General features: G+C 33.5%; 1 protein-coding gene across 1 annotated transcript in view; it reads left to right on the forward strand.

Moving 5' to 3' along the window:
- The window catches only part of ADGRV1 (adhesion G protein-coupled receptor V1), a 277,279-nt gene that overhangs the window by 150,480 nt on the left and 103,370 nt on the right, over positions 1–23,429 (forward strand). Inside the window, exons 65-83 of the mRNA XM_060690619.2 lie at positions 15–163; positions 2,462–2,663; positions 3,366–3,585; positions 5,036–5,275; positions 5,619–5,768; positions 6,479–6,952; positions 7,613–7,756; positions 8,354–8,525; positions 9,428–9,563; positions 9,913–10,760; positions 12,538–12,655; positions 13,629–13,800; positions 14,572–14,817; positions 16,829–17,236; positions 17,746–17,930; positions 18,291–18,537; positions 20,705–20,844; positions 21,932–22,092; positions 22,940–23,040. Of these exons, the coding sequence (XP_060546602.2) occupies positions 15–163; positions 2,462–2,663; positions 3,366–3,585; positions 5,036–5,275; positions 5,619–5,768; positions 6,479–6,952; positions 7,613–7,756; positions 8,354–8,525; positions 9,428–9,563; positions 9,913–10,760; positions 12,538–12,655; positions 13,629–13,800; positions 14,572–14,817; positions 16,829–17,236; positions 17,746–17,930; positions 18,291–18,537; positions 20,705–20,844; positions 21,932–22,092; positions 22,940–23,040 (4,513 nt within the window). The remainder of the gene's footprint in view (positions 1–14; positions 164–2,461; positions 2,664–3,365; positions 3,586–5,035; positions 5,276–5,618; positions 5,769–6,478; positions 6,953–7,612; positions 7,757–8,353; positions 8,526–9,427; positions 9,564–9,912; positions 10,761–12,537; positions 12,656–13,628; positions 13,801–14,571; positions 14,818–16,828; positions 17,237–17,745; positions 17,931–18,290; positions 18,538–20,704; positions 20,845–21,931; positions 22,093–22,939; positions 23,041–23,429) is intronic.

A 23,429-nucleotide genomic window follows, 5' to 3' on the forward strand; every position in this document is an offset into this window, starting at 1 on the left:
TATACTTTTGCAAGTGGTTTTGATTTTACAATAAAAGAAAATGGATTGCAAATTGACCAGCCACCTGAGATAGGAAATGTTTCAGTAATGAGAATCATTATATCAAAAAATGACAATGCAGAAGGCATCATTGAATTTGATCCCTCTTACGCAAGTCTTGAAGGTATGATAGTTCCTACTGCATTATTTCATTTATTTATTTTATTTTAAAACATTTCAGGATCCAGCAAGAAAAACATTCTTCCCCTGGCTAAAAAATACTAACCACTTTCTGCCTTTCCTTTTGTTTTGGTTAGCTTTTAAACAAAAACAACAATAAAATTGGCTTTTCTTTTCTTTTTTTTCTTTTTGTATTTTGATCCATGAACACAAATTGAATAAAAGAAAAAAAGTATGAAGTAAAGGAAACAAACCGCAAAGAAAAAAAATAAAGTGAGAAAAGGTATAGTGGATGGAAAATAAAAATAATCAGTAAATAAACAGAATTCACTATTTCCAGCAGAGGGCCTTCCAGTGAAGATGGCCAACTGACCAGTCCAGAATGCTCCTTCCAGACCAAAGTATTTTCAATTTACAAATAAGCAAGCTCAGTTCCCTAAGTTTATATAATTCCTGGGTTAGAGAGAATCCCTGAATCACCCCACAAGATCACCATTCCATACAGCAGTGGTTTGCAAGGAAATTCTGAAGCAGTGCTCTGAAGTAAGTGGGTGAGCTGTCCATAAAGGTGGGGCTGCAATTACTTTGTTGTTTAAAAAACAATTCCCATAAAATATAACATTCCTTATTTCATGAATTAAATGAGTATTTAAGATTTATTGAGCATATAAAATCAGACTCATATCATCTTGAGAAATAATTCTAAATCACTGCAGACCATTATTTATCATTATTATCATTAAAACATGTGACATGTTTACTTTAAAAAAACCCGACAAAAAGTACTAAAAACAATAAACTAAATAACAATATTAAATTATCCCATTGTACTTAGTGAGTGATTACATGAAATTATTAATAAATATTCAAATTGTTTCTGGTTAGTATGGTATTTAAATCAAATATTATCCCTTAGTAAACATATTACATTGCTGCTTTTCAGAGGTGGGTTTCAGCAGGTTCTGACCAGTTCTGGAAAACCAGTAGCAGAAACTTTTAGTAGTTCGGAGAACTGGTAGTAAAAATTCTGACTGGCCCCGCCCCCATCTATTCTCTGCTTCCCAAGTCCCAGCTGATCGGGAGGAAATGGCGATTTTGCAGTATCCTCCCCCAGAGTGGGGTTTTACAGTATCCTTCCCCTGCCACACCCACCAAGCCATGCCACATCCACCAAGCCAAACTCACAGAACCGGTAGTAAAAAATTTTGAAACCCACCACTGCTGCTGTTGGTTTCCCAGTCTGTTATTGTAGGCAAAGTGTCTCTTTTATAATGTGAGCCAAATTTATGCTTTCGGCAATCGTATATTTTAATAAAATTGTAATATATTTTATTTATTGTCTTGGAAAAATTTCTACTAGAAAAAACATCAGGTTTAAATTCAAGCTTTGTTGTTAAATGTTTTTGAATAATGCTTTCTAGTACTTCTGAATGTGTTTACATGACTACTGAGTGAAATAAAATGTTCTTTCTGTATCACATTTCCAACTTTTATTTCTATATGTTTTATTCCTTTTCATACTAGTGCATTATAGAGGGATAATTGGCAAGCAGACAGTCAGGAACAGGGAGAGAGGAGGGAGGGAGGGAGGGAGGGAGGGAGGGAGGAAGGAAGGAAGGAAGGAAGGAAGGAAGGAAGGAAGGAAGTTCCAATTTTCAATGCTTCCTGCCAATTTCCCACAGGAAACTCAGTGGGGAGCCAGAATTAATAATATTAACCTGTTTCTGTATGACTACATTTTCTGGCCAGTTTGGGCTTTTGTTCTAAGTTCTACATTTCTAGTTCTACATTTTCCATTTTCTGAACTAATAGATATATTACACAGCTTTTGTCTTTCTTTACTGTGGACCTGCCTGTAAATAAGGCAGTCCTTCTGAGCACAGAATCTGGCAAAGGAAGCAATAGGCCTAAATATATCCATGTAATGTATGGGACGGGGGGGGGGGGGAGCCTTCATATACAATTCAATATACTTAAGAACATTGGTTCATATATGCTACACATATAAAACAAGCTGAAGTTATCAGATTTCAAGGATAAATATAATTTCCACAATTATAATTGTATCCCAGTGATTATATTTGTAGACAACTTTTGACACAGGCTGAACATCTAATTTTATGAACTTGAGTGAATAACAGGGCATTTATGTACAATTTATATAATTGTGGCTTTTTATACAGCTATAATTTTGCGCTCTTTTAAAACCAAACTTCCCAGCTCTTAGAAGCTTACTTAAAAGTTTAGAGGCTTATTCCCGAGTAAGACCTTGTAATGCATCCTGTGTTTTGTTTTGTTTCAGTGGAAGAAGATGTTGGTTGGATAATGATTCCAGTATTTCGAAGGTTGGGCAGTTACGGTTTTGTGACAGCGGATTTCATATCTAGAAGTATTTCAGCTCTTCCTGATGGGATTGATTATATTATTACAAATAATTCAGTCATTTTTCATCATGGCCAAATACAGAGTTTTATAAGCATTTTAATCATAAATGATGAAGAAAGGTAAAGCTCTTTTTTTTTTCATTCACTACCCTACAATTATTCAAGAATTACATTTCACAGTCAGTGGCATCCATAACCAAATCAAAAAAACTTGATAGACAACATTGGTCGCATTATTATGTATAAGAGCTATGGTGGCTCAGTGATTAGATTACAGTAATGCAGGCTGACTCACTGCTCACTCCAGGAATTCTATTCTGAACAGCTCAAGGTTGACTCAGCCTTCCATCCTTCTGAGGTCAGTAAAATGAGGACCCAATTGTTGGGGGCAATATGCTGACTATGTAAACAGCTTAGAGAGGACTATAAAGCACTATGAAGCAGTATATAAGTCTAAGTCTAAGTGCTATTGCTATTGCTATAAATACAGTTAATTAGAGTGGCCATAAAACTACAAAACAAAATATTGTTTTATTAAAAAAAATAAATTTAAATCATATGGCATTTCATTGCTTACCTTATTTTTCCAGGACAGATGTTTAAATTACAATGTCTACATATTTTTTCTAGAAGAATTAGTGGTGCTATTATCAATTACTTCTTTTTGTCCTAATCTACAACTTTAAATACTTCATGTATAATAATAATACTAGATTTTTATGAATATGAGCTGTAAAATTACTGGATGTTATATTTCAGTGATATATGGGGTAGTTGTAACTCTGATGACAAAGTGTGTTTCATTCTTTGGTTTCTGATTAGAGAAAATGCTGAGCAGTTTGAAATCCAGCTAAGAGGTGCCAGTGGGGGAGCGGTTCTGGGACTTCACCTGGTAACCCAAATAACTATTGCTAAGAGCGACTCTCCACATGGGATTGTCCGCTTCCTCAATGAAAGCCAAATCATTCTTCCCAACCCTAATGTCTCATTAACACTGTCCTTGGTACTTGAAAGAGCTGGAGAATTGATAGGAGAGTCTCAGGTATGTTTATTCTCTCTTTCTGTTTGTTTCCTTCTCTTAACTCATCTGCCTTTAATTAATTAATTAATTAATTAATTAGTGTTTATTTAATTTTTTTAAAAAACTGTTTTTAAAAACATTTTCCAGTTCAGATACAGAAAGGAATTGGTTCTGCTGATTGTTGCTTACCTTTATATGGGTTCAAGGACAACCTGTAGCTCTAAATGGACTAAGAATAATTTAACCTCCAATTTTATTATACACGTGTGTTACCCATGGCAAAGAACCTTGTGATATTTTTAATTTCTCAAACATTAACAAAGCATGTTAATAATAAATAGACTGAAATATATGCTAATATGTGCTAATATATGCTTAGAAAGGAAAGAGATGAAAGTAAGTTCAATTTGATAAGATTTCACTCTCCATCCAAGCTCTAAATTATTATTACTATTTAATATTTATTTATATCTCACTTTTATTATTTACTAAATTCATTGGTCTATTGTAATGCTGCTTCCTTACATTGCTTAAATGTTAATAATTTTGGAAATGTGTAATCTTATAGAAAAATGTATGCATGGAGGAATGAACTGTATTTTAATTGATTTTGTATGTATAGATAAATTGTTGAATTTTTCTATTCTGATCGTTTTAGTTTATGACCAGTGAATACATTTGCTTCTTTGTATTTGATTTATGTAGCTAGTTTCACTAAAGAGTACCAAGTTACAAATATAGATTTTTATGTAAACTCATGCTTCAGATAGGTCAACGTGTCTTGATTCTACCTATAATATATCCCACCCATTCATGCAGCAATTTTATAGGGGCCAGCAAAATTTCTTGACCTGAAAATGTTTGCCTAAAGTCTAACATAGAGAAATGCAGTTTTAAATGAATGTTTGTGGATTTCAGGCATACTTAGCAGGAACATATTTAAAATATCAGTTATTCTTCATTTTATGTCCTATTGCAAGATGGATGACAATTCTTGTTTTTATACAGAAGGGCCTTATATAACTTTATGGCTTGTAATGATTTATCTTGTAAAAGAGAATCAGTTCCTTTCCTCCAAACATTATGCTTTTAACCAGAATTTGCCTGAGACAATTATTCTCTTCACTTTTATGAAGGTTATTTTTTATTTTGCTTCTCTTTTAAAAATTGCTGATTGGTAGATTTTGATATAATTTTACACATATACATATATTGTGTTTCAGTTTTGGCAATATAGGTGGCTCATCAGTTAATTAATTAAAATATAAATAAATGAGTTCATTTCTATAATCTAAAGATGGTTAACCATTTAGCAGATTAAGTGAGCAAATGGACACACTTTCTCTGGGAATACCTACAAAAGGTATTCTTCATATTGCACATTGACTAATATGTACTAAGAATATTTTTTTTATGCTGTAGCTTTTTTAAGTTATCAATAATGCTTTCTTAAAATATATGTCATCTGCAGATTAATTGGGACATTTTAGGACCTAATTCAGAGGTAATTTTACCTCCTCTGAATAGTGACATCAGTGACCCAGTAAATGGATCGTTTTATTTTGCGGAAGCAGAGGGTGGCTTGCGACATATCAGCTTGAAAATTTATCCTCATGAAGAAGTTGAAGTTCAAGAGACCTTCATTATAAGGTTGCGTGCTATGAGGGGAGAAACAAAACTAGATCCCAAGGCTGCCAATATATCAGTAAAAGTAAATGATTTTATTAATAATAATAGTAGTACTCTTTTGAGGCTTTACTGTTATTTCTTCTATTTCTTTATTATTCTTTACAGCATCTTTTTATTAATACTACAACATATAATAGTAAATGAGGAGGTTATATCTTTTTTCATATAAGAAAATAGTTTTGAAAATTTTGAGCTTTTTTAACACAGGAGGCACAAGAGTCTAAAGGTCATTGAACTTATAATAATGAGCACCATTACAGCACACCATTTAAAAAGAAAACATATAATTAAAGTACTTGAATGTTCTGTGTACTGTATCACTAATTAGGAAACCCAAGTGTAACCATTACTTTTTCTTAACCTAGATTTTAAAGTTTGGTGATCCCAATGGGATAGTGCAGTTTGTTCCTGAATCCTTATCTCCAAAGATTTTTGAGGAACCATCAGCATCTGAAGGTCCACTGAATATTGTGCTTTCCATAAAGCGAATTCAAGGAATTATGGGGAATATCACGGTATTTGACTTTGGTACTTAGTTGTTTGTCCAATATAATTTAATTACGAGTGAAGAATTAAATCAATGGGAGATAGAGATAGATAAATAATAGATTACAGATAGATAGATAGATAGATAGATAGATAGATAGATAGATAGATAGATAGACAGACAGACAGACAGACAGACAGACAGACAGACACGTCAGTATGATGTAATGGTTAGGAGAAGGGACCAGTTAGTCCCTGTCCTAGATTTGGAATATATCAACCCATTTGGATCAAAGAGTTATACTGAAATAGATTAATTTGGGATATTTTTATACAATAAGTAGGTAGATACATAGGTGGTAGGAAGTAGAAAAATACATTTATATAGAGAGGGGATATCTGTTTACCTATGAACATACAATATATGCAAGCATATGACATAGAGAAAATAAATATGGTAGGCCATCTATGTTAGATTTCTGAACTTAATGAATATTTTGTTTTTAAATATTTTTTTCTAGTAAAATGTTTTCAAAGGGATGTTTGTATGAACAACAAAATTTAAGAATTAATAATGATGTGAGGATTTCAGAGGAACTTAAAATATGCTTGTTTGTTCTGAGAATATTGTTTTCAAATTGTAAAGTCTGTAACATCTAAACTATATAAAATTTCATTTCATTGGGACTTGAATATATTGACCAAAGCTTCTTTGTTTCTTTTAATTTAATTGTTATAGATTTACTGGAAATTAAGTAGTGATTCTGATACTACAAATGATTTTATAACTATGAGAGGTTCTGTTGTGATTCCTGATCTACAAAGGACTTCGAACCTTGTGATTTCCTTGTTGCCTGATGATGTTCCTGAAATAGATGAGCATTATGAGGTGCAGCTTACTTCAGTGGAAGGAGGAGCTGATTTGGATCAGGAGAAAAGCATTTCTAGATTCATGGTGGTTGCAAATGATGACCCATATGGAGTATTTGCCTTATATGGTGAAAAACAGTCAGTACTAGTAAAGAAAGATCTCAGCCGGCATATCCAGATTAATATTTCTCGGCATGCAGGGACTTTTGCAGATGTAATTGTAGAGTACCAAATTTCATCTTTCAATGAAGAAAAAGTAATCATACCAGCCAACAGAGTGGGAAAGCTACACATTAAAGCAGGCTCCAGTTATGGATTAAAAACAGTGCCAATATACACCCAGGTCTGTTATTTCCCTCCCCACTGAAAGATCCTTTTAAGTCATGACTGTAGTGTTTTGTAATCAAAAATAGTATTTTATGACCTATATTTTTATTAAGTCTTGGTTTTAATTTAGAAAAGCAGAAGATTCGTATTTTAAGATACATGAAGGAAAATGCACAGTTCCTGCACATGCCAGGTTCTTGGGAAGCCACTTTTTGATATTGAAAGATGTATCTCAAAACTATTATCCACAGTCCCTAACAGTCATGTATATCAAAGAATGTGGCTAGGTTGCATTTCCTTAGCCTGTCTAGGTAATAAAGCTTAAACAAGATCATAACAGGTGACACTCTGCATATTTGAATGCTCACAATGATAACAAAAACAAAAGCTGTGTATTTCAAAATAATGTGTTATAATAATATGGTGCAAAAAATATGACATGGTACTTATAGATTCTAAATAAATAATTTTGATAAAGTTAAAATTTGGTAGCCTTAATTTGCTGGTATTTTTCATTACTGTTGCTAATGTTGCTTTCTATTAACTTCGGGGGAAAACTTGTAAAATTACATGTCTAAATAAGTCTTGCTTGAGTAAAACATTTTAAAGTCTTATTTGAATGCTAATCTGTAGATGTAATTTTTAATTACTATGTTTTGTGATTATAAATTTCTAGGTATTTATTTCCCTTGACATGAATTTGACCCTGGAACTGATCAATGTAACGTTAGTTAATATTAGTGCCAATATTGCGCCTAAAATATTAGAGACAGCCAGGTTGGTCTCTTTTCCAATTCCCAAAGAAGCTGCCAATTCTCAGGTAACTAGATTTATAGTTTCTAACAACTTAACAACCAGTGGAACACATTTTAATTTATTAGACTTAACTGGCTGCCAGATGTTGAAAGACCTGAATAAATTATTTGTACCGTATTATAAAATCTTGATAATTTTTTTTTATTTTGTTTTTTTATTTCTCACTACATATTTGGGGGCAAGCACATTCATGTATTTTTTTGCATCACCATTTTTCTCTCTTTGCAATTTGACAGTGGTGGGAGGAAACAAAATAAAAATCTGGTCATTCCTGGCTTGCAAATATCAAGCTTCAGGTTATTTTAACTAGGTATTATAAAAAAGTCATATATTATATTTCATTTCCAATTGTCATTTGTTTTATAGTTGATATATATTTGCTGGTGAATTAAAACAAATATATGTAGTACATTTAAAATGAAACTTAAAATTTCAAAATATAATTTATTGCACAAACAATGCAATATTTCTATTTCTTGAAATATTTCTATTACTGATAGCAGCAGTATTCCATATACAATTATTCAGTGCACATGCCTATAATTTTAGTTTGGTTAAGCTGTTGCCATAATTTCTAACAAAAACAGTATTTTCTTTATAGGTTGCCTTTGATTCTATTATCTTGCGACTTATCAATATTACAGCAGGAACAACTCAAGCTCTTATAACTCGTAAAGGAATATATGGCCCCATTGTAGTATCTTGGAATTCTGGATATCCACTGGGGCTTATTCCACTGTACCTTCACCAAGGCAGTACTATACCAGCCTCTGGTGAGTGCCATCATTTTGCTAGTCTTGCGGACAGTAGGACAGTTCAAACACTTTGATAACAAAGAGAGAGGAATAAAGAGAGAGAGAGAGAGAAAAGAAGTATGCTCAAGATTCAAGGGAATCATTTTACCATGAACTCTTTTTGTACCTTCAATTGTTTTGTTTTAATAAAAAAAAATGTAACCTCCCCCCTCCGCCTTGATTATTCCCTATCTGAATTTGGTTCATCGCTCTCTTTTCTTAACCCTTTTTTCCCTTAGGAAAGTAGATAGTTAATTGTTATATCCAGGGCATACTTCACTGTACCTTACCATAACTTGATGTTGTGTAAAATTTATGATTTCTGGGATGTATACAGTGTAACTGTCTTTATCCTTTCCTTTTAATCTGCTGCTCAACGAGCAAACCTGCATGATGAATCAGTGTTAAAGGGTCTTTTCTATTTTGGTGCCTGTAGGATATTTTTGAATATAAAAGATAACAAAATACAAAACCTGCAAATAGGGCAAATGTGTCAAAAGAAAGCAAAGGTAGTACCAATAGTAACAGATGCCTTGGGTGCAATCCCAAAACAATAGAGCAATAGAGCACTTGGACACCATTGGCATTGACAAATTCACCATCAGTCAATTGAAAAAGGCAGCTTTAGTCAAAGTAGCTTACATATTGCAACAATACCTCTAATACCATCAAACATCAACATCCGCCTATCCCAAGTCTTTGGAAAGGACTCAATAGGTGGATAAAAATGCCAAATTCAGTCTGAACATCCAGCTAACTGTGACAAACCATAATTTATTAAACTTGCATGCTGCCCGACTGGCAACAACTCATGATTTAATACTATTGCTCTCCAACATTCCAGTAGCTTTCCATCCATCTTTTTTCCCTTTTCCTTTTAGGCACAGTTACTTTTTCCCATGGTGAACAAAACAAAACAATTTTATTACAAATTATTCCAAATGCAAATACTCCTGAGGTGTTTGCTGTACATCTGGCCACTGTGCAGAGTAATGCATCTGGTGGGGCTTGTCTAAGGTAAGAAAGCTATCACTCAAGGTGAATATTTGGTTCATCAGCCTAATCCAACAATAAGGATTCCTCCCACCCTCCCATTAATTAATTGACATTATTTCCTTCTTCTGTCTAAAATAAAGTTATCACATATCTGGAAATATTAATAATTATGGAACTAAAATACACAATGATTAAATTTATGAACTGATATCATCATAGAGTTCTAAAACTGCTTCTTCAATTTGAGCAAAGTCTCAGATGAACCCAATATGCTAATGTTTTTAAATGGATTTGTCTATTGAGGATGAGTTAAAACTATCCTGCCTTTATCTTTCCACATTCAAATGTCATATATTTGTTTTTATTTCAGATCAGATTTCATTATTGCTGAGATTGAGCCAATGGGAGTCTTTCAATTTGCTCCTAGCTCAAGAAACATTTTAGTGAGGGAAGGTGTGCAAACAGTCAGATTAAATGTACAAAGACTTTTTGGTTATCAAAACAACCTCACAAAGGTGTTCTATCAGACCACTGCAGGAAGTGCCAAATCATTAGAAGACTTTGAACCTGCTCATGATGGAGAACTTGTTTTTGGATTCCTTGACATTAACACGGTGTTGGAAATCTTGGTAATTGATGACAGCATTTCAGAAGGGGAAGAAATGTTTTTTGTGAATTTAACATCTGTGAATGTTTTAGATGTTCAGGACCTTAACCCAGCTCGGAATGCACGTCTGAATCCAGAATTTAGCATTGCATCAATTACCATACTGGCCAGTGATATCCATTATGGAATTTTAAGTCTTGGACCAACTATTATTTACACTGAAGAAGACAGCAATAACATTGCTTCCAACACTATTCTGATTCATATCAGAAGGACTCAGGGATTTGTGGGAAATATCTCCGTAAATATAAAAACTTTTGGTGCAATAAATGCCCAAAGTGGGGCAGATACATTTCCTTTTGAAATTGTCCCTGTGGTTTCTAATCTTACCTGGGCAATCGAAGGGAAGGACTTTGAAGAGATGGCTCTGTCTGTCACATTATTGGATGGGGAACGAGAAACCAAAGTATCTGTCACAATTCTTGATGATGACGAACCTGAAGGGGAAGAATTTTTTTATGTTGTTCTTTCTGAACCTCAAGATGGAGCCCAGATTACAGAAAACATAGATGAATATGGGTTTAAAGGTTTTACCACAATAATTATCAAAGGTAGACATATTTATGTTGTTTTAGTATATAAGCAAAATGCTGAGAGGAAAGAGAGTTTCCTTAGTAAAATAGTACTGCTGTGCAAATAATAACTCTAAGAAAAAAAACAACATGTAAGAGTGTATTCCACAGTTTGTAATATAAATCATATACATTCTCTCAGTTATCTGGACCATCATTTTCCAAGTAATTGTGACTGAAGAGGAAAAGAATTCTTGATAAATTTCTTGCCTTTGACAATATAGATTGAAATGGAAACAGTGGCATTAGCATGTTTTCTTGTTGGATGTAATTGTAATAATTGAAGGGAAATGATTATGATGATAACAGTGTAGAATTCATATAAAGGGTCTGTTGAAAAGATCAAATTTATCTGGTCAGTTTCATGTACTGGATAATGTAAATTAGGCTTTTCAAACCAGAAAGGACAAATAAGGATGAGTTCAGTAAGGAACATAGATCTGAAGTTGATAATTAAGCATTTCCTTTGGGTTTAAAATTCAGATCAAAACAGTATACACACACACACAACCACACACACATAATTGCATATTAGTAGCTTTGTATTCTAGTAAATTTTGAGAACAGCTGCAATGATGCTATATGAGATTTCTATTCTCTTATATTACCAACATGACTAAGAAATGAAAGACTGTTCTTTTTATCTTTGCTTGTGTGAGGGATTCAATTCATAAAAGTTATGCCGGGACTTTTTTTTTTTTTTACTTTTGGAAAAAAAATAAAATTAACAGTCTGGTTATCTCATCATGACTCCTTGGCTAACATTTACCTATGTTTGATCACATATATTGTTGGACTGGTAAGAACAGAATGTTCTTTCTAGATATCAGTTACTTTTGTTTAATAGACTGGTGTAATTTCCAATAATTAGCTAGCATCTGAATTTGTCCTGGAAGATAATAAAATGAAGTTAATTTAAATATGTTCCATTTAAGATCAAGAATGCGGGTTTTCTGTTAAAAATTATGTCTTTTAAAGTAAGAAATTAAGCAGAACTCAGATAAATCTTTATGAATCAGTTACTGTCAGCAGCATCTGCAGCTTCTCATATATGTCAAAATAATGAAAGAAGCATCACAAGCTCCACATCTTTGTGGCATATGTGTGATTCATAACATGAGTGGAAAAGTGGCAGGACTTGAACTGTTACTCCTCAATGCTGCTTGCACCATTCTGACCATCCACCCTTACCCAAGAAAAGATTCTGATGGTTACTATTTTTGTTACGATCATAACAACATAAGCCAATAATTTGTGAGCCATACAGCTCTTGCTAAAATAGTAAAGTAGACAATAGAAAATAGCATTTCAAATTGTTGCTAGGAAAATAACACATCCATGTCTCAGCAAGGAGTCAAGCATAACTTAAGAAAGACTTTATCTTTCTTAGTGATATATTTCCCAAAATTGGTAAAAGAGCCCTTTTATTTTCCCTAGTGCCTTATCGTATTAATATTAATTCTATGTCAGTTACTTTAAAATGTGTTGATTCAATAAACAAATGCCATTATATCTGTGTTGTGATTATCATATCAACAATATTCCATCCTATTGTATCTTAAAACGCACATTTAATTCCAACAGTATTAAATAGCCCATTATTTTATATAAAATAGAGTTTCTCCCTTTATATTGTAATAGCTCCTCATTCCATGTGATATCATGTAATTATCTCATTTTGGGAAATAATTTTTAAGGAATTCTACAATGTAATAATTTAGTCTTGATATTTTGGAATGTTCTATTTCACATTTAGGAAATGATCTTCAGAATGGAATTCTAGGATTCAGTGAAGAAACTCAACATAGTCTTATGCTTGATGAAGATTCAGAAAAGAGGAAAGTAGAACTCGTTGTCTCCCGACAGCCAAACAGGTGCAAGCAGCAGCTGATAGAAAGTGTTATCTTAATTTACAGTAATGTATTGTGTCAAATCAAGGATTATAATTGTAAGCAGGATCGGTGTGACTGGATCTTAGTATTAAGCCTTTTAGAAGTTCCAGTAAATTACAGTAAACTGGGATAATTATCACATAAATTTAAAATATAAGTCAATCAGTATAACAGAACTGAACAAAAATGAGAAAAATAAATTTGCCCTAATTCATACACATAATAACCAACATGTAAAATTAATTTATCTGCAATGTGCACATATTTACCCTTTGGTGCTTTCTTCAGGAAAGTACAATTTGGCAAGAGCTTGTAGATTCAGATGGCATTTGATCCATCTCATTAATAACTTTTAAGTGCTGATCATATAATTCATTGTATTATATTATGTTGGTAAAATCAAAGACAGCCCACTACTATATCAGGTCATTCATATTATTATGAAAAATTTGATTCAAAAAGCATTTTTAAAGATTTGAGATTGAGATCTTTGTGTTTTAAAAAAAATGGAGTGTCACATTATGTGTGAGCTGTGTGTGTGTTCACTCTAACCCTTTCTGGTCCATGCTATGCATCTCATGCCACCTGCAAGAATGCTTTCATCCCCTTGCAGACTCCACCTAGCAGTATCCAATTTCCCTGCTTGCTGGCCTGGGATTTACAACTTCCTGTTGGCTTCCCCATTAACTGGTTGTGGAAGTCGCAAGAAGTTGCCTTGCCTAATGACTATGGGATTCAGTTAATGATAGCAACCTGGATTGTAGGGATTGCCATTGCTAAATGATGTGGTTGCACTTTATGACTTAGCAATGGAAATAATAGGTTAAACATTGTTCATTTTAAAAAACATACAATTTTGCTGTGCTAAGCAAAAGAACAAAATGGATGTGAGGATAAAGACTTTTCCAATGGCTGCCTGCATCAATGCAGTTATTTTGGTTTGCTTTGTTAATAGGGCTTTTGAAGATGTGAAAGTGTCTTGGCGTGTGACTTTTAATCAAACATCAGTTGTCCTGCAGAGTAATGGCACCAATCTGGCAAAAGAACTGATAGCTGTCACAGGGGTTACCACTTGTAAGGCTGGCCAAATACAGTGTATGATTTCTATTGAGATCCAGCCTGATAATGTGAGTACTTATAATGAATTAGTCACGTCTCCTAACTACTCTCCCACAAAATATACTAGAATGTGGTCAAATGGTGAGAAGCTGGAGAATATTCCATTTCATTATTATATTTCTGGTATATTGGCTGTGAAGCAGCATACTTTCTTTACTTAGGAAAGAATCCTCTATATTGGATCTTCTCTTTTGTGATCTATATGAGATTACAGCAGTGGGAATCTGTCCACTAATGAGGTTCTGTGTAGAACATTGGAAAATTGTAGGATTTTAGACATTGTACTGATACGTCCTTTTTTCCTTTTTAAGTAGCATTTATATTCCAAAGTTCTTTAGAGCTAACTATAAACTTTATAAGAAGGGTTTCCATTAGGTATTTTAAAAAAAAAAATTCCACAAATCCTGAAGAGAATAAATTTGTTAATTTTTCTGTGTACTTAGAAAAAAAATGAAGAGAGTTATCAATTATACTTGAAACAAGTTTGAAAAATACATAAAAGTAATTAATATTTTTTCCACTGAAGAGTTCATTTATACATGTGTACTTTCCTAGAATACATTTTAATGATTCACAAATAAATTACATGAATGTCAGCAGGATTTCTATCCAGATTCCAAGTAACAGTTGTTTTTATAAGGCCAAACACATAGTTCTATGATCTGGAAAGCTCACTGCATAAAGTATAGCAAAATTGCACTAGTGAGCATTTTTAAAAATTATATATGCCCTTTGATTGGAAAATGTCCAGTTGTTTGATTGTCCATTTTGATTATCAGGTTGCTGAATCAGAGATTTGTTTTTTTGTGGAACTCTATGATGTGGGGGAAGGAGCAGCTTTAAACGAGAGTGCCAGATTTGCACACATTATAGTTCCAGAGAGTGATTCTGTGCAGAAGGATCTCATCTACTTTTCTGTGGGGTCTCGTCTGGCTGTGGCCCATATGAAAACCACTTCAATTAGACTCCAAGTGGTTAGAGATTCTGACACAGCATTTACTATCTCAGTCAACTACAGAACTCAGGTAAGACAGACACATGAGTATATTTTGCAGTACAACTGATGAAATAAGCTGCAGCTCACAATAACTAATGCCTTTTAATTAAATTAAATTACCAGACTTCCGATTTTTCACATTAGTATATATTTGGTGATGCCCTTATTTCTTCTCTAAAAAAATCTCTCATACAAAGTATTTTCATATTTATTTTTTGTTGAATAGTTGCAAGTTAGAGTAGTGGTTTGTAATAGCCTGATAACTTTTTCTCTCATTCTAAATGTTGAATAGATATTTTACAATGAAACAAATCAAGGGTATATTTATTTAATAAACATTTGCCTAAAGACTAGTTTACCTCTTTTATTAATAGAGAAAAATAGTGCATATTTGGGATTCCAGAAGTTACAATTGAAATCAATAAGCTGTAGATTTCATCTAACAGTGGCAGTCCTTTAAAAACTTGGTGCACATATAGTTGATTTGGATTTAGGAGAAGTGGTTTCAAACGCTTCCAGCAAAGTTACTAATTTAAGTGGCTGTGAAATAGTTATTATCTTATAGCCTTTCATGGCTGAAGATGTTCTATGAGGGAACAACAAAAATTGAAACATAATTATGCACTGGATTGAATGAAAAAAAATAACTGCAAGATTATTGTGTTCATAATAAGTGAAAGATTGCTCTTCTGAGTTTCACTGTGGACATTTTTCACTGTGGGTCAGCTCCCTCTTTCTGAATTGGGATATTTAGGTTGCAAAAACTGTCTAATGGTTTTGTGCAACCAGATATGGTAGCTAATTCTGATGGATTCTCCAGGTGACAATATCGAACAGAATTAGAGTTTGTTAGAAGCCTATATTTTTCCTTTCTTACCTTAATTGAAGTTACTCTATCTTTGACCGTTGAACTCATCCTTGGTCCTTTGTGAATTAACTGCTTTTTGCTTTTGCCAGTTCCATCACTCAAATGGAAGAGGTGGTGTCTCATTTAAAATAGCCAGGAGAAAGTCTTTTTTCTAGCTCCCTTGCTAATTCATCCCTATAAAACTTTCCGCCAAGCACTAGGTTAGCAGTGTTGTTTAACTGAAACCTGGAATATAGGTTGAAAATTGACAAGACAGTACACTTTTTAGCGGTTTATATTTTATACACTGATATTCCTAAGAATTATTCTAATACTGAGAAAGAATTAAATCTGGATTCAAGTAAATATATATATATCTTTGGAGATATATTGTCGCTAGGATTAATTCTGCAGTTTTTCTGGCTGAACTATTATACTGTTATGTATTACAAACTATATTATTTTACCTGGGTGCATGTGCACTACATATATGCCAACTGAACATATGCATGTAGGTTCTTGTGATACTAAAACATGAATATGTAAGGGAAATCCTAGGGTGCAAATGTAGGTTGACTCTGCTTAGTTGCTGCAGGATTAGGTTTCATTCTGAGTTGGTAAAAAACCTCCATGTTACTAATTCAGGAAATTTCCCTCAATTACTATTGTGCAAGTGACTAGCTGCTGAGGAACTAGTAATACCCTATAATAATACAAATAGCTGATAAACTGGTGAAAAATAACATCTGTATATGTTTGTAAAATATAGCTGCAGCCTTCTTTTGCCTACTGAAGACAAATAATTTAAAAATACATACCTATCATCTAGGTCTCAATTTCAATTTCTTGCCTACCCAAAGTGATGCCTAAAGCAGTTAATTTTACTTTTGGAAGACTTCTCCTTCAAATTAATACTGCTCTGTTAGTGAAAGCAGAGGGGTACCTAATTCCTCAATCATTTTACCAACGATAGTGGACAATTTAAAGTTTTGAAAATTCTCTCACTTGATGATACGGATATTTTTTGCCAGAATATATCTGGGCTAGATATATGGGATTCTAGAACACAATGTTACAGAGTCTCTATCACTTATTGAAATCTTTAGAAATGCTGATAGTTTGAAGTAAATTTGTTCTTATAAATTGCAACATAATTGATTTCTTACCTAGACATTCATTTCCCGATTTCCAGGAGCTGTTGAGACCTGAACCTTTTGGTCGTGTAATCATATCTCCTGCCGTTTCTGGACAAGATTTTATTGCATCTGAAGGGACATTGTCTTTTGAATCTGGACAGAGAAATGCTCTGCTAAGTATAATACTCAACCCAAAGAATGGATATCTGAATTTATTTCCTAAACGCTTCCAAGTTATGCTGTTCAATCCTACAGATGGTGCCAGAATTGATAGCATCTATGGTATTGCCAACATCACCATCGTCTCTGATTCAAGCTCTCAAGCAATCTGGAGTCTGACTGATCAGCTGTTTCAACCACTTGATGATATTATTTTGAACACAATCCTCCAGCATCTAAATATCAAAATAGTCACAGAAAATACAGAAGAGCAACTTGCTGCTGTGATGTATATCATAGATAAGGTCCATATCTTGTTCTCCCTTCTGCGATAATTAACGATTTCTTAGAATTAGGAAATCTTAATCTAATTTTTTCTCTGAGAGATGAAGCCAGAATAGTAAAAGCTTTGACCCAATGATTACTTTGTTTCTAAAAATAGAAATTTATGCACATTATTGTATATAGGTTCCATAAGCAGTATTTGCTCACTTAGATGAAAGTTACTCATCCAAATTTTTAACTGAACTGAAGTGGAATGAGCAGATGATATACAATGTCAGTGTTAAATTCCAATACATCATTCATGACATAAACTATCTTCACTAAGTATTCAAGATTAGTCCTCCATGAAGTTTTAGATACAGCTATTATGCAAGGGAAGAGCTCCATTGAAATAAATGGCACTTACTTTCAATATTTATTAAGGATGTCTTTATTTTATGTTTAATATGCTTAATTCATCAATTATTCCAGTATAAAAGAATCAAGCCATTTAGACACTGAACATTTTTAAAAATATTTGCTTCTCAAGGTAATATCGGAAGGAGAAATACTGGCACTCGCTGATCGAAACAGGAATCTTTTGTATGAAATACTGTGTACACTAGCTAATCCCAAACGCAAGGATACTCGAGGCTATAGCTTCCTTGCTGATATTACAGAGAAATTTGCTTTTTCTCTTCCTGTTGGTGAAAAGTGTGGCTCACAGGGTGAAAGGTACGGCATTTTCTATATATTAGAACTGAGTACATGTTAAAGTGATGTAAATGTTAAAGATTATTTGCAGGTCTGTGTATCTTGGCATGCAAGTGAGCAAATTGTTCAAGATGTCTAATATCCTATAAAGTGAATCCTTTAGCACTCAAGACCAGGATTACATATGTTTTTTATTTCACACTTAAGAGTTGAACTAAAGCCTGAATATATTACTAATGAATTAATATTTGACATATTATTCATTTTATTGCTGGTGAGCCAATACAACTATGAGCAGGCATGAGTATCTACTGCACCTTTTTCATTGCAGATAGTAATTTTCTGATTACTTAGCTTGTTGTTACTGTTCTTTTTTAACAGAGGTAAAACCTTCCTTGACCATTGCCCTTATATTGTAATCACATCACATCACTGGTATCCACAACAAATCAATGGGCATAGATTTGATGGAAAAGATGGGGATTTCATTAGAGTTCCTGACCATTTGTTAGAAGTTTCTGCTTCATCCCATTCTAATGATACAACCTGTAGGTTCATTCAAGTCACTGAATATAGTAGCCAGCAATGGTTTACAACAGATGATAGAGGAATTGCCCTAAAAAATAAGGTAAACTATTTTTTTAGATCAATATCCTGTGAGTTTTGTTTCCTTTAGAAATGTCAAAGTTCCTTATGTGGTTTTCCCAATCAGCTTGCATCCAAGTATTCAATTCTTTGTATTTTACTACTCTCATAAGATGGGATTGCTTTTGTTTCATTTATGACATATTGGATTTAAAAATATTTTATTGTAATTTCATCTGAATCAGCAGCCATACAGTATTAGTAGCAGACTGCTGTTTTCTAGCTTTAATGGCTTCTTGACATCAACTGCATGATTTGGACATAGAAAGTAGTAGGAATATTTGCTTACAGTTGGCAAACAAATATGACTTGTACAGAATATCAAAGAAAACTGTTGCTAGATGAACATTATTCTCAAAGAAAATATTGAGCATGCATCTTTTTAATCCTGGTTTGTCCTGCTATACCTTGATTCTCATTATTTGTATAATGGCTTTTCATTGTCTCATAGCCTCTGATTGCATTCTGGGCCTGTCTTAATGTAGCAAGCCAATCTAGTGCCAGAATCTGTAAGTCAGTTTCACAGATGATTAGGGAGCCATTTCTTTCTACTGACCTAGCTATTAGATTTTATAACCTCAACTGCTCTGTTGGAGACACATTTATGAACCTTATGTAGGATAAGATGAAAACTATTATTGAGGAAATGCTAAAATCTGATTTTGAGTTCCATGAGCAAGTCTGACTGACGGTGTGGATTTTTAATGAGATTTATACATGAAGATCTATTGACTATCTTAAAAGATTTTATTGGAAATAAATCAATTGATTTATACAATTTAGGATGATGCAGTGCTGCAAATTCAAAAGAAAATATATGATTCAGAACACCCATGGGAACGCACCTGTCAGGAACACCTTAAAACATCTGTGTTTTCTGGGTTTGCATAGTTGATCTCTACAGCTGTCATACTATTCTAAGAAAAGACACATTTGGTTTAAGGTGTTTCTGACAAATGGCATATGGATGTCATGCATATCTTGAAACACATTCCTGCCTTGGAATTCAAAGTGCTACCCAGCAGAATTACTTTCATACTCATATTTCATGCATGTTTATTCAGAGCTGCTGTTTACTTCAAGGAAAATCCATGTAGAGATGTATGTATATAATTATAGCAGCAAAAACTTATATTAATGTAAAAGGATTCAGTCAACAGTTTTTATACATGAGGCTACCCTTGAAAACCCTTTGGAAACTGCATCTGATTAAACACGTGGCAGTTGGATTGTCATGGACATAACAAATTTTGCTTATGTAACATCTGCATGGTTATAGCTGTGTTGGTTATCAGTTTCCAAACATAATTCAAGGTGCTGGCTGACACTTTTCAAAAACCATAAATAGCTTAGAGCCTCAGGGCTGCCTACTGTAAGTAGAAGCATCCTATCTAATAAGATCAAGGAGAAGGTGATACATTAAGGAAATGTCATCTTCAGGGACTTTATTCTCAAGTCTTCTTGGTGATATCCCTCTTCATTTTGGAATAACCCCTTCACAGGACTGTTCCATCTCTATTAATTTCAAAAGGCATTAAACATAGCTTTTCTGGATAGAGTAGATGGAATGTTGACTGCCCATAAAGTGTGAGTTCTTTTTATTGTTGCTGCAAGAATTTTTCTTGAGTTTTTGCTGTTTTTTGTTATTTCTAGGTTTTTAATTGTATGAATGGAAAGAGGTGATAAGCTGCCCAATAATTTAATAAATAAATAAAATTTTAAATTATATGATTTTACACTTGCTTGGTTTATATATCTCTTAAGGTTCTGAAGATTGCATTCTTAAAACAAATTAATAATATTAAGGACAACCGGTTTATGTAATATGGCATCCATAAGATATGGATCGAAATCTTGACATTGTCTGGGATGGAATTTGGGCCTCTTTTTTAGAAAGCAAATACAAGGCTAAATGATATCTCTTCAGAAGAGTAAATCTTTGCATTATGAAGTTCTATCATTGTATCTTAGGAAGGATAAAGGAGAAGTATTTCAAACTGATACCTATTAGAGAATTGGTATCTTTTCAAGAGTTACTGATGGCCTGCTTGGAATAAGATAGATTTGAATATTTAGTGCAAAATAAGAATCAAGTATAAAATAAGATTCATGAATATTTTAAAAGCAAAAAAAAATCTTTTCCATTTCAGGTTTTTTCAATGAGCTTGAAGGGACAGAGTCCAGTTCAGCTAAAAGATAATAATGAGGTCATCTACCGGATTTATTCAACAGACAGTCATATAATTCCTCATAAGTCTTTGTGTCTTGTTTGGAATCAGATTGCTGAAAGGTATATTTCTAATTCTTTGTTTGCGTGTCTATCCACAAACAAATATATCTATTAGTTATGTGCTGCTGTGCAGATGTAAAGTGAAAGAGAGTGCTTCATAGAGGGTGTGAGTATATTCACTGCATCTGTTGATAGTTCTTTAAAGAAGCTGTGCCTTTTCCTTGGCTCATACAATTCTCAAGAGTTCCAAGAAAATATGGAGGTGCTGACAGTAGAAGTGTCTGACCAGTTCTGGGGAACCTGTAGTGGAAATTGAGTAGTTCGGAGAACTGGTAAATACCACCTCTGACTGGCCCCGCTCCCATCTATTCTCTGCCTCCGAAGTCCCAGCTGATCGGGAGGAAATGGGGATTTTGCAGTAACCTTCCCCTGGAGTGGGATGGGAATGGAGATTTTACAGTATCCTTCCCCTGCCATGCCCACCAAGCCATGCCACGCCCACAGAACTGGTAGCAAAAAAATTTGAATACCACCACTGACTGACAGGGTGAGACAAGTTTATTGGAACCTATAATGCCTTCTCCTTAATGTGTTCCTAGTCTTGAACAACTGCCTTCTACATGGCTAGTATATAAATTTAGAGAAAGGTGGAGTTTCATTAACAAGACACAATCAGATTTCTGCTTTGGTCTGAAAACATACACATAGACATGTAATATATGTTCCTGTATATAGTGGTTTATATATATTTTTAAATCCCGATCAAGATTTTACATATTAACCCACTTAAATTCAATATGTTTGAGTTAACCTGTGAGGCACTGGTTGATAACCTACTGAGAAAATCTGTTTTAGGCTTTTCGGGTCTCAGAAGTCTCCTACACCCTTACGAAACTATGCTTTCCCATAAAGTTTGGCATCCATCTGGTTAAATTCTAAATTTTGTCTTGACTTTATATTCCTTGTGGCCAATCATATATTATTCTAGGTAATAAATTCCACAAAACAAGGAACTTTATTCTGATTTATAAAAGCATTTTGGTTCTGTTATAGACCAACACAATTCTTATGTTTGTTTACATTTTGTGACATTATTGATCAAGTTAAGAAATAATAAATTAACTGCCAATATTTGTTCCCTTTGTAGTTGGCTGTCTAATGCTCAATTCTGTAAGCTGATAGATGATTCCTCCAATTATGTGGAATGTTCCTGTTCACATATGTCAGTTTATGCAGCTAGTGCACAGACAGACAGCTTCTCTTCTTACAACGAAGCTTTCTTTTCTTCTGGTTTCATCTGTATTTCTGGTTAGTTATGTTACAGTATTGTTGTTGATTTATGTACTGATTTAAAAAGATAATATCGGAAGTTCCTTCAGAAAATCACTGTAATCTTTATCAAGAGAAAAATGCAAATAAAAGATTTCATGCTTCCTTGGGTTATTAGCCAAGGAAGTCTCAATTGATATACCTTGTTCCAGCTAATTAGAATTCACTTCTATCTAAGTAAAAGTGGATAGATTTTGCCCAAAGATTGCTGCTCAGATTTCTGAGTTTATTTCTATACACTTAGGGCACATTTACACATATTTTAGTTAGGGTATTTAATATTTAGATGTTTGTCTAAGATAAATATATTTGTCTAAAATAAAGATAAATGTAATATATTCTGGAAGGATAATAGTAGAAAAGTGATTGAAATTCGTAAGAAATGGAATTTGTTTAGTTATTATACCACTGTCTTCCAGAAGTAGCCGAATAGCTTGTTAAATTAAATAGTTCTGTGTTATATAGTTACTTCAATATATAATCATACAGGTTATAAATTCCAGAAGAAAAATTTTCTATAAGGTATGTGTGAGTGCAACAGAAGTACTTAGAAACAGGAGAAGAACATAACTATCCACAGAGCTGCAAGTGGGAGCAGAAATGATTAACATTACAGTTTTGCAACTTAAACTCTGTCTCTTTTATGCTTGTGTTGTGACATTGCTTTGTGGCATTATGACCTTCTATTATACATCATGACCTCACGTTGTTACCATTTGGACAAAACCTTGTCTTGCTGTGAATAACTTGGACTGCAATTTGTGAAATGACCTGAATCATTTGGCTGATTGAGTAATTGAATTCTACTTTTGATTGGTTAAAACAGGATTCATCTTGGCTATATTTTCATATTTCTTATGTACCAGAACATCAATGTTTGCTGCTAAACTCCTCACTCATATGATGGTTGCCTGCTTGGGTACTCAGGTAGGAACATGTTTAATTTAATGTAAAGCTTTCTATAACCACATTATCCCATGTACTACTTTACACCCAGTTTCATCCTATACATAAAATAATAGAAGGTCTAGTTCAATCCCCTGCTCAAGCAGGAGACCCAGTTCCATTCCAGACAAATGGCTGTTCAATCACTTCTTAAAAACCTTCATTGATGGAGCAACCACAGCTTTTGGAGGCAAGCCATTCCACTGTTTAATTGTCTACATATAAAAATTCATTATGTAAATAGAACACATCACCTACACATTTCAATTTGCCCTACATCAGTTTCCAGAGGTAAATGCTATTGGTTGTTGGAGTCACATTTCCAAATATTTAAAACAGCAACATTTTCTACTTTGCCCAAGCTCAGTGAT

Source organism: Pantherophis guttatus, chromosome 2 (genome assembly GCF_059756535.1).
Source record: "Pantherophis guttatus breed Tessera chromosome 2, ASM5975653v1, whole genome shotgun sequence".
Classification (NCBI taxonomy): Eukaryota; Metazoa; Chordata; class Lepidosauria; order Squamata; family Colubridae; genus Pantherophis; species Pantherophis guttatus.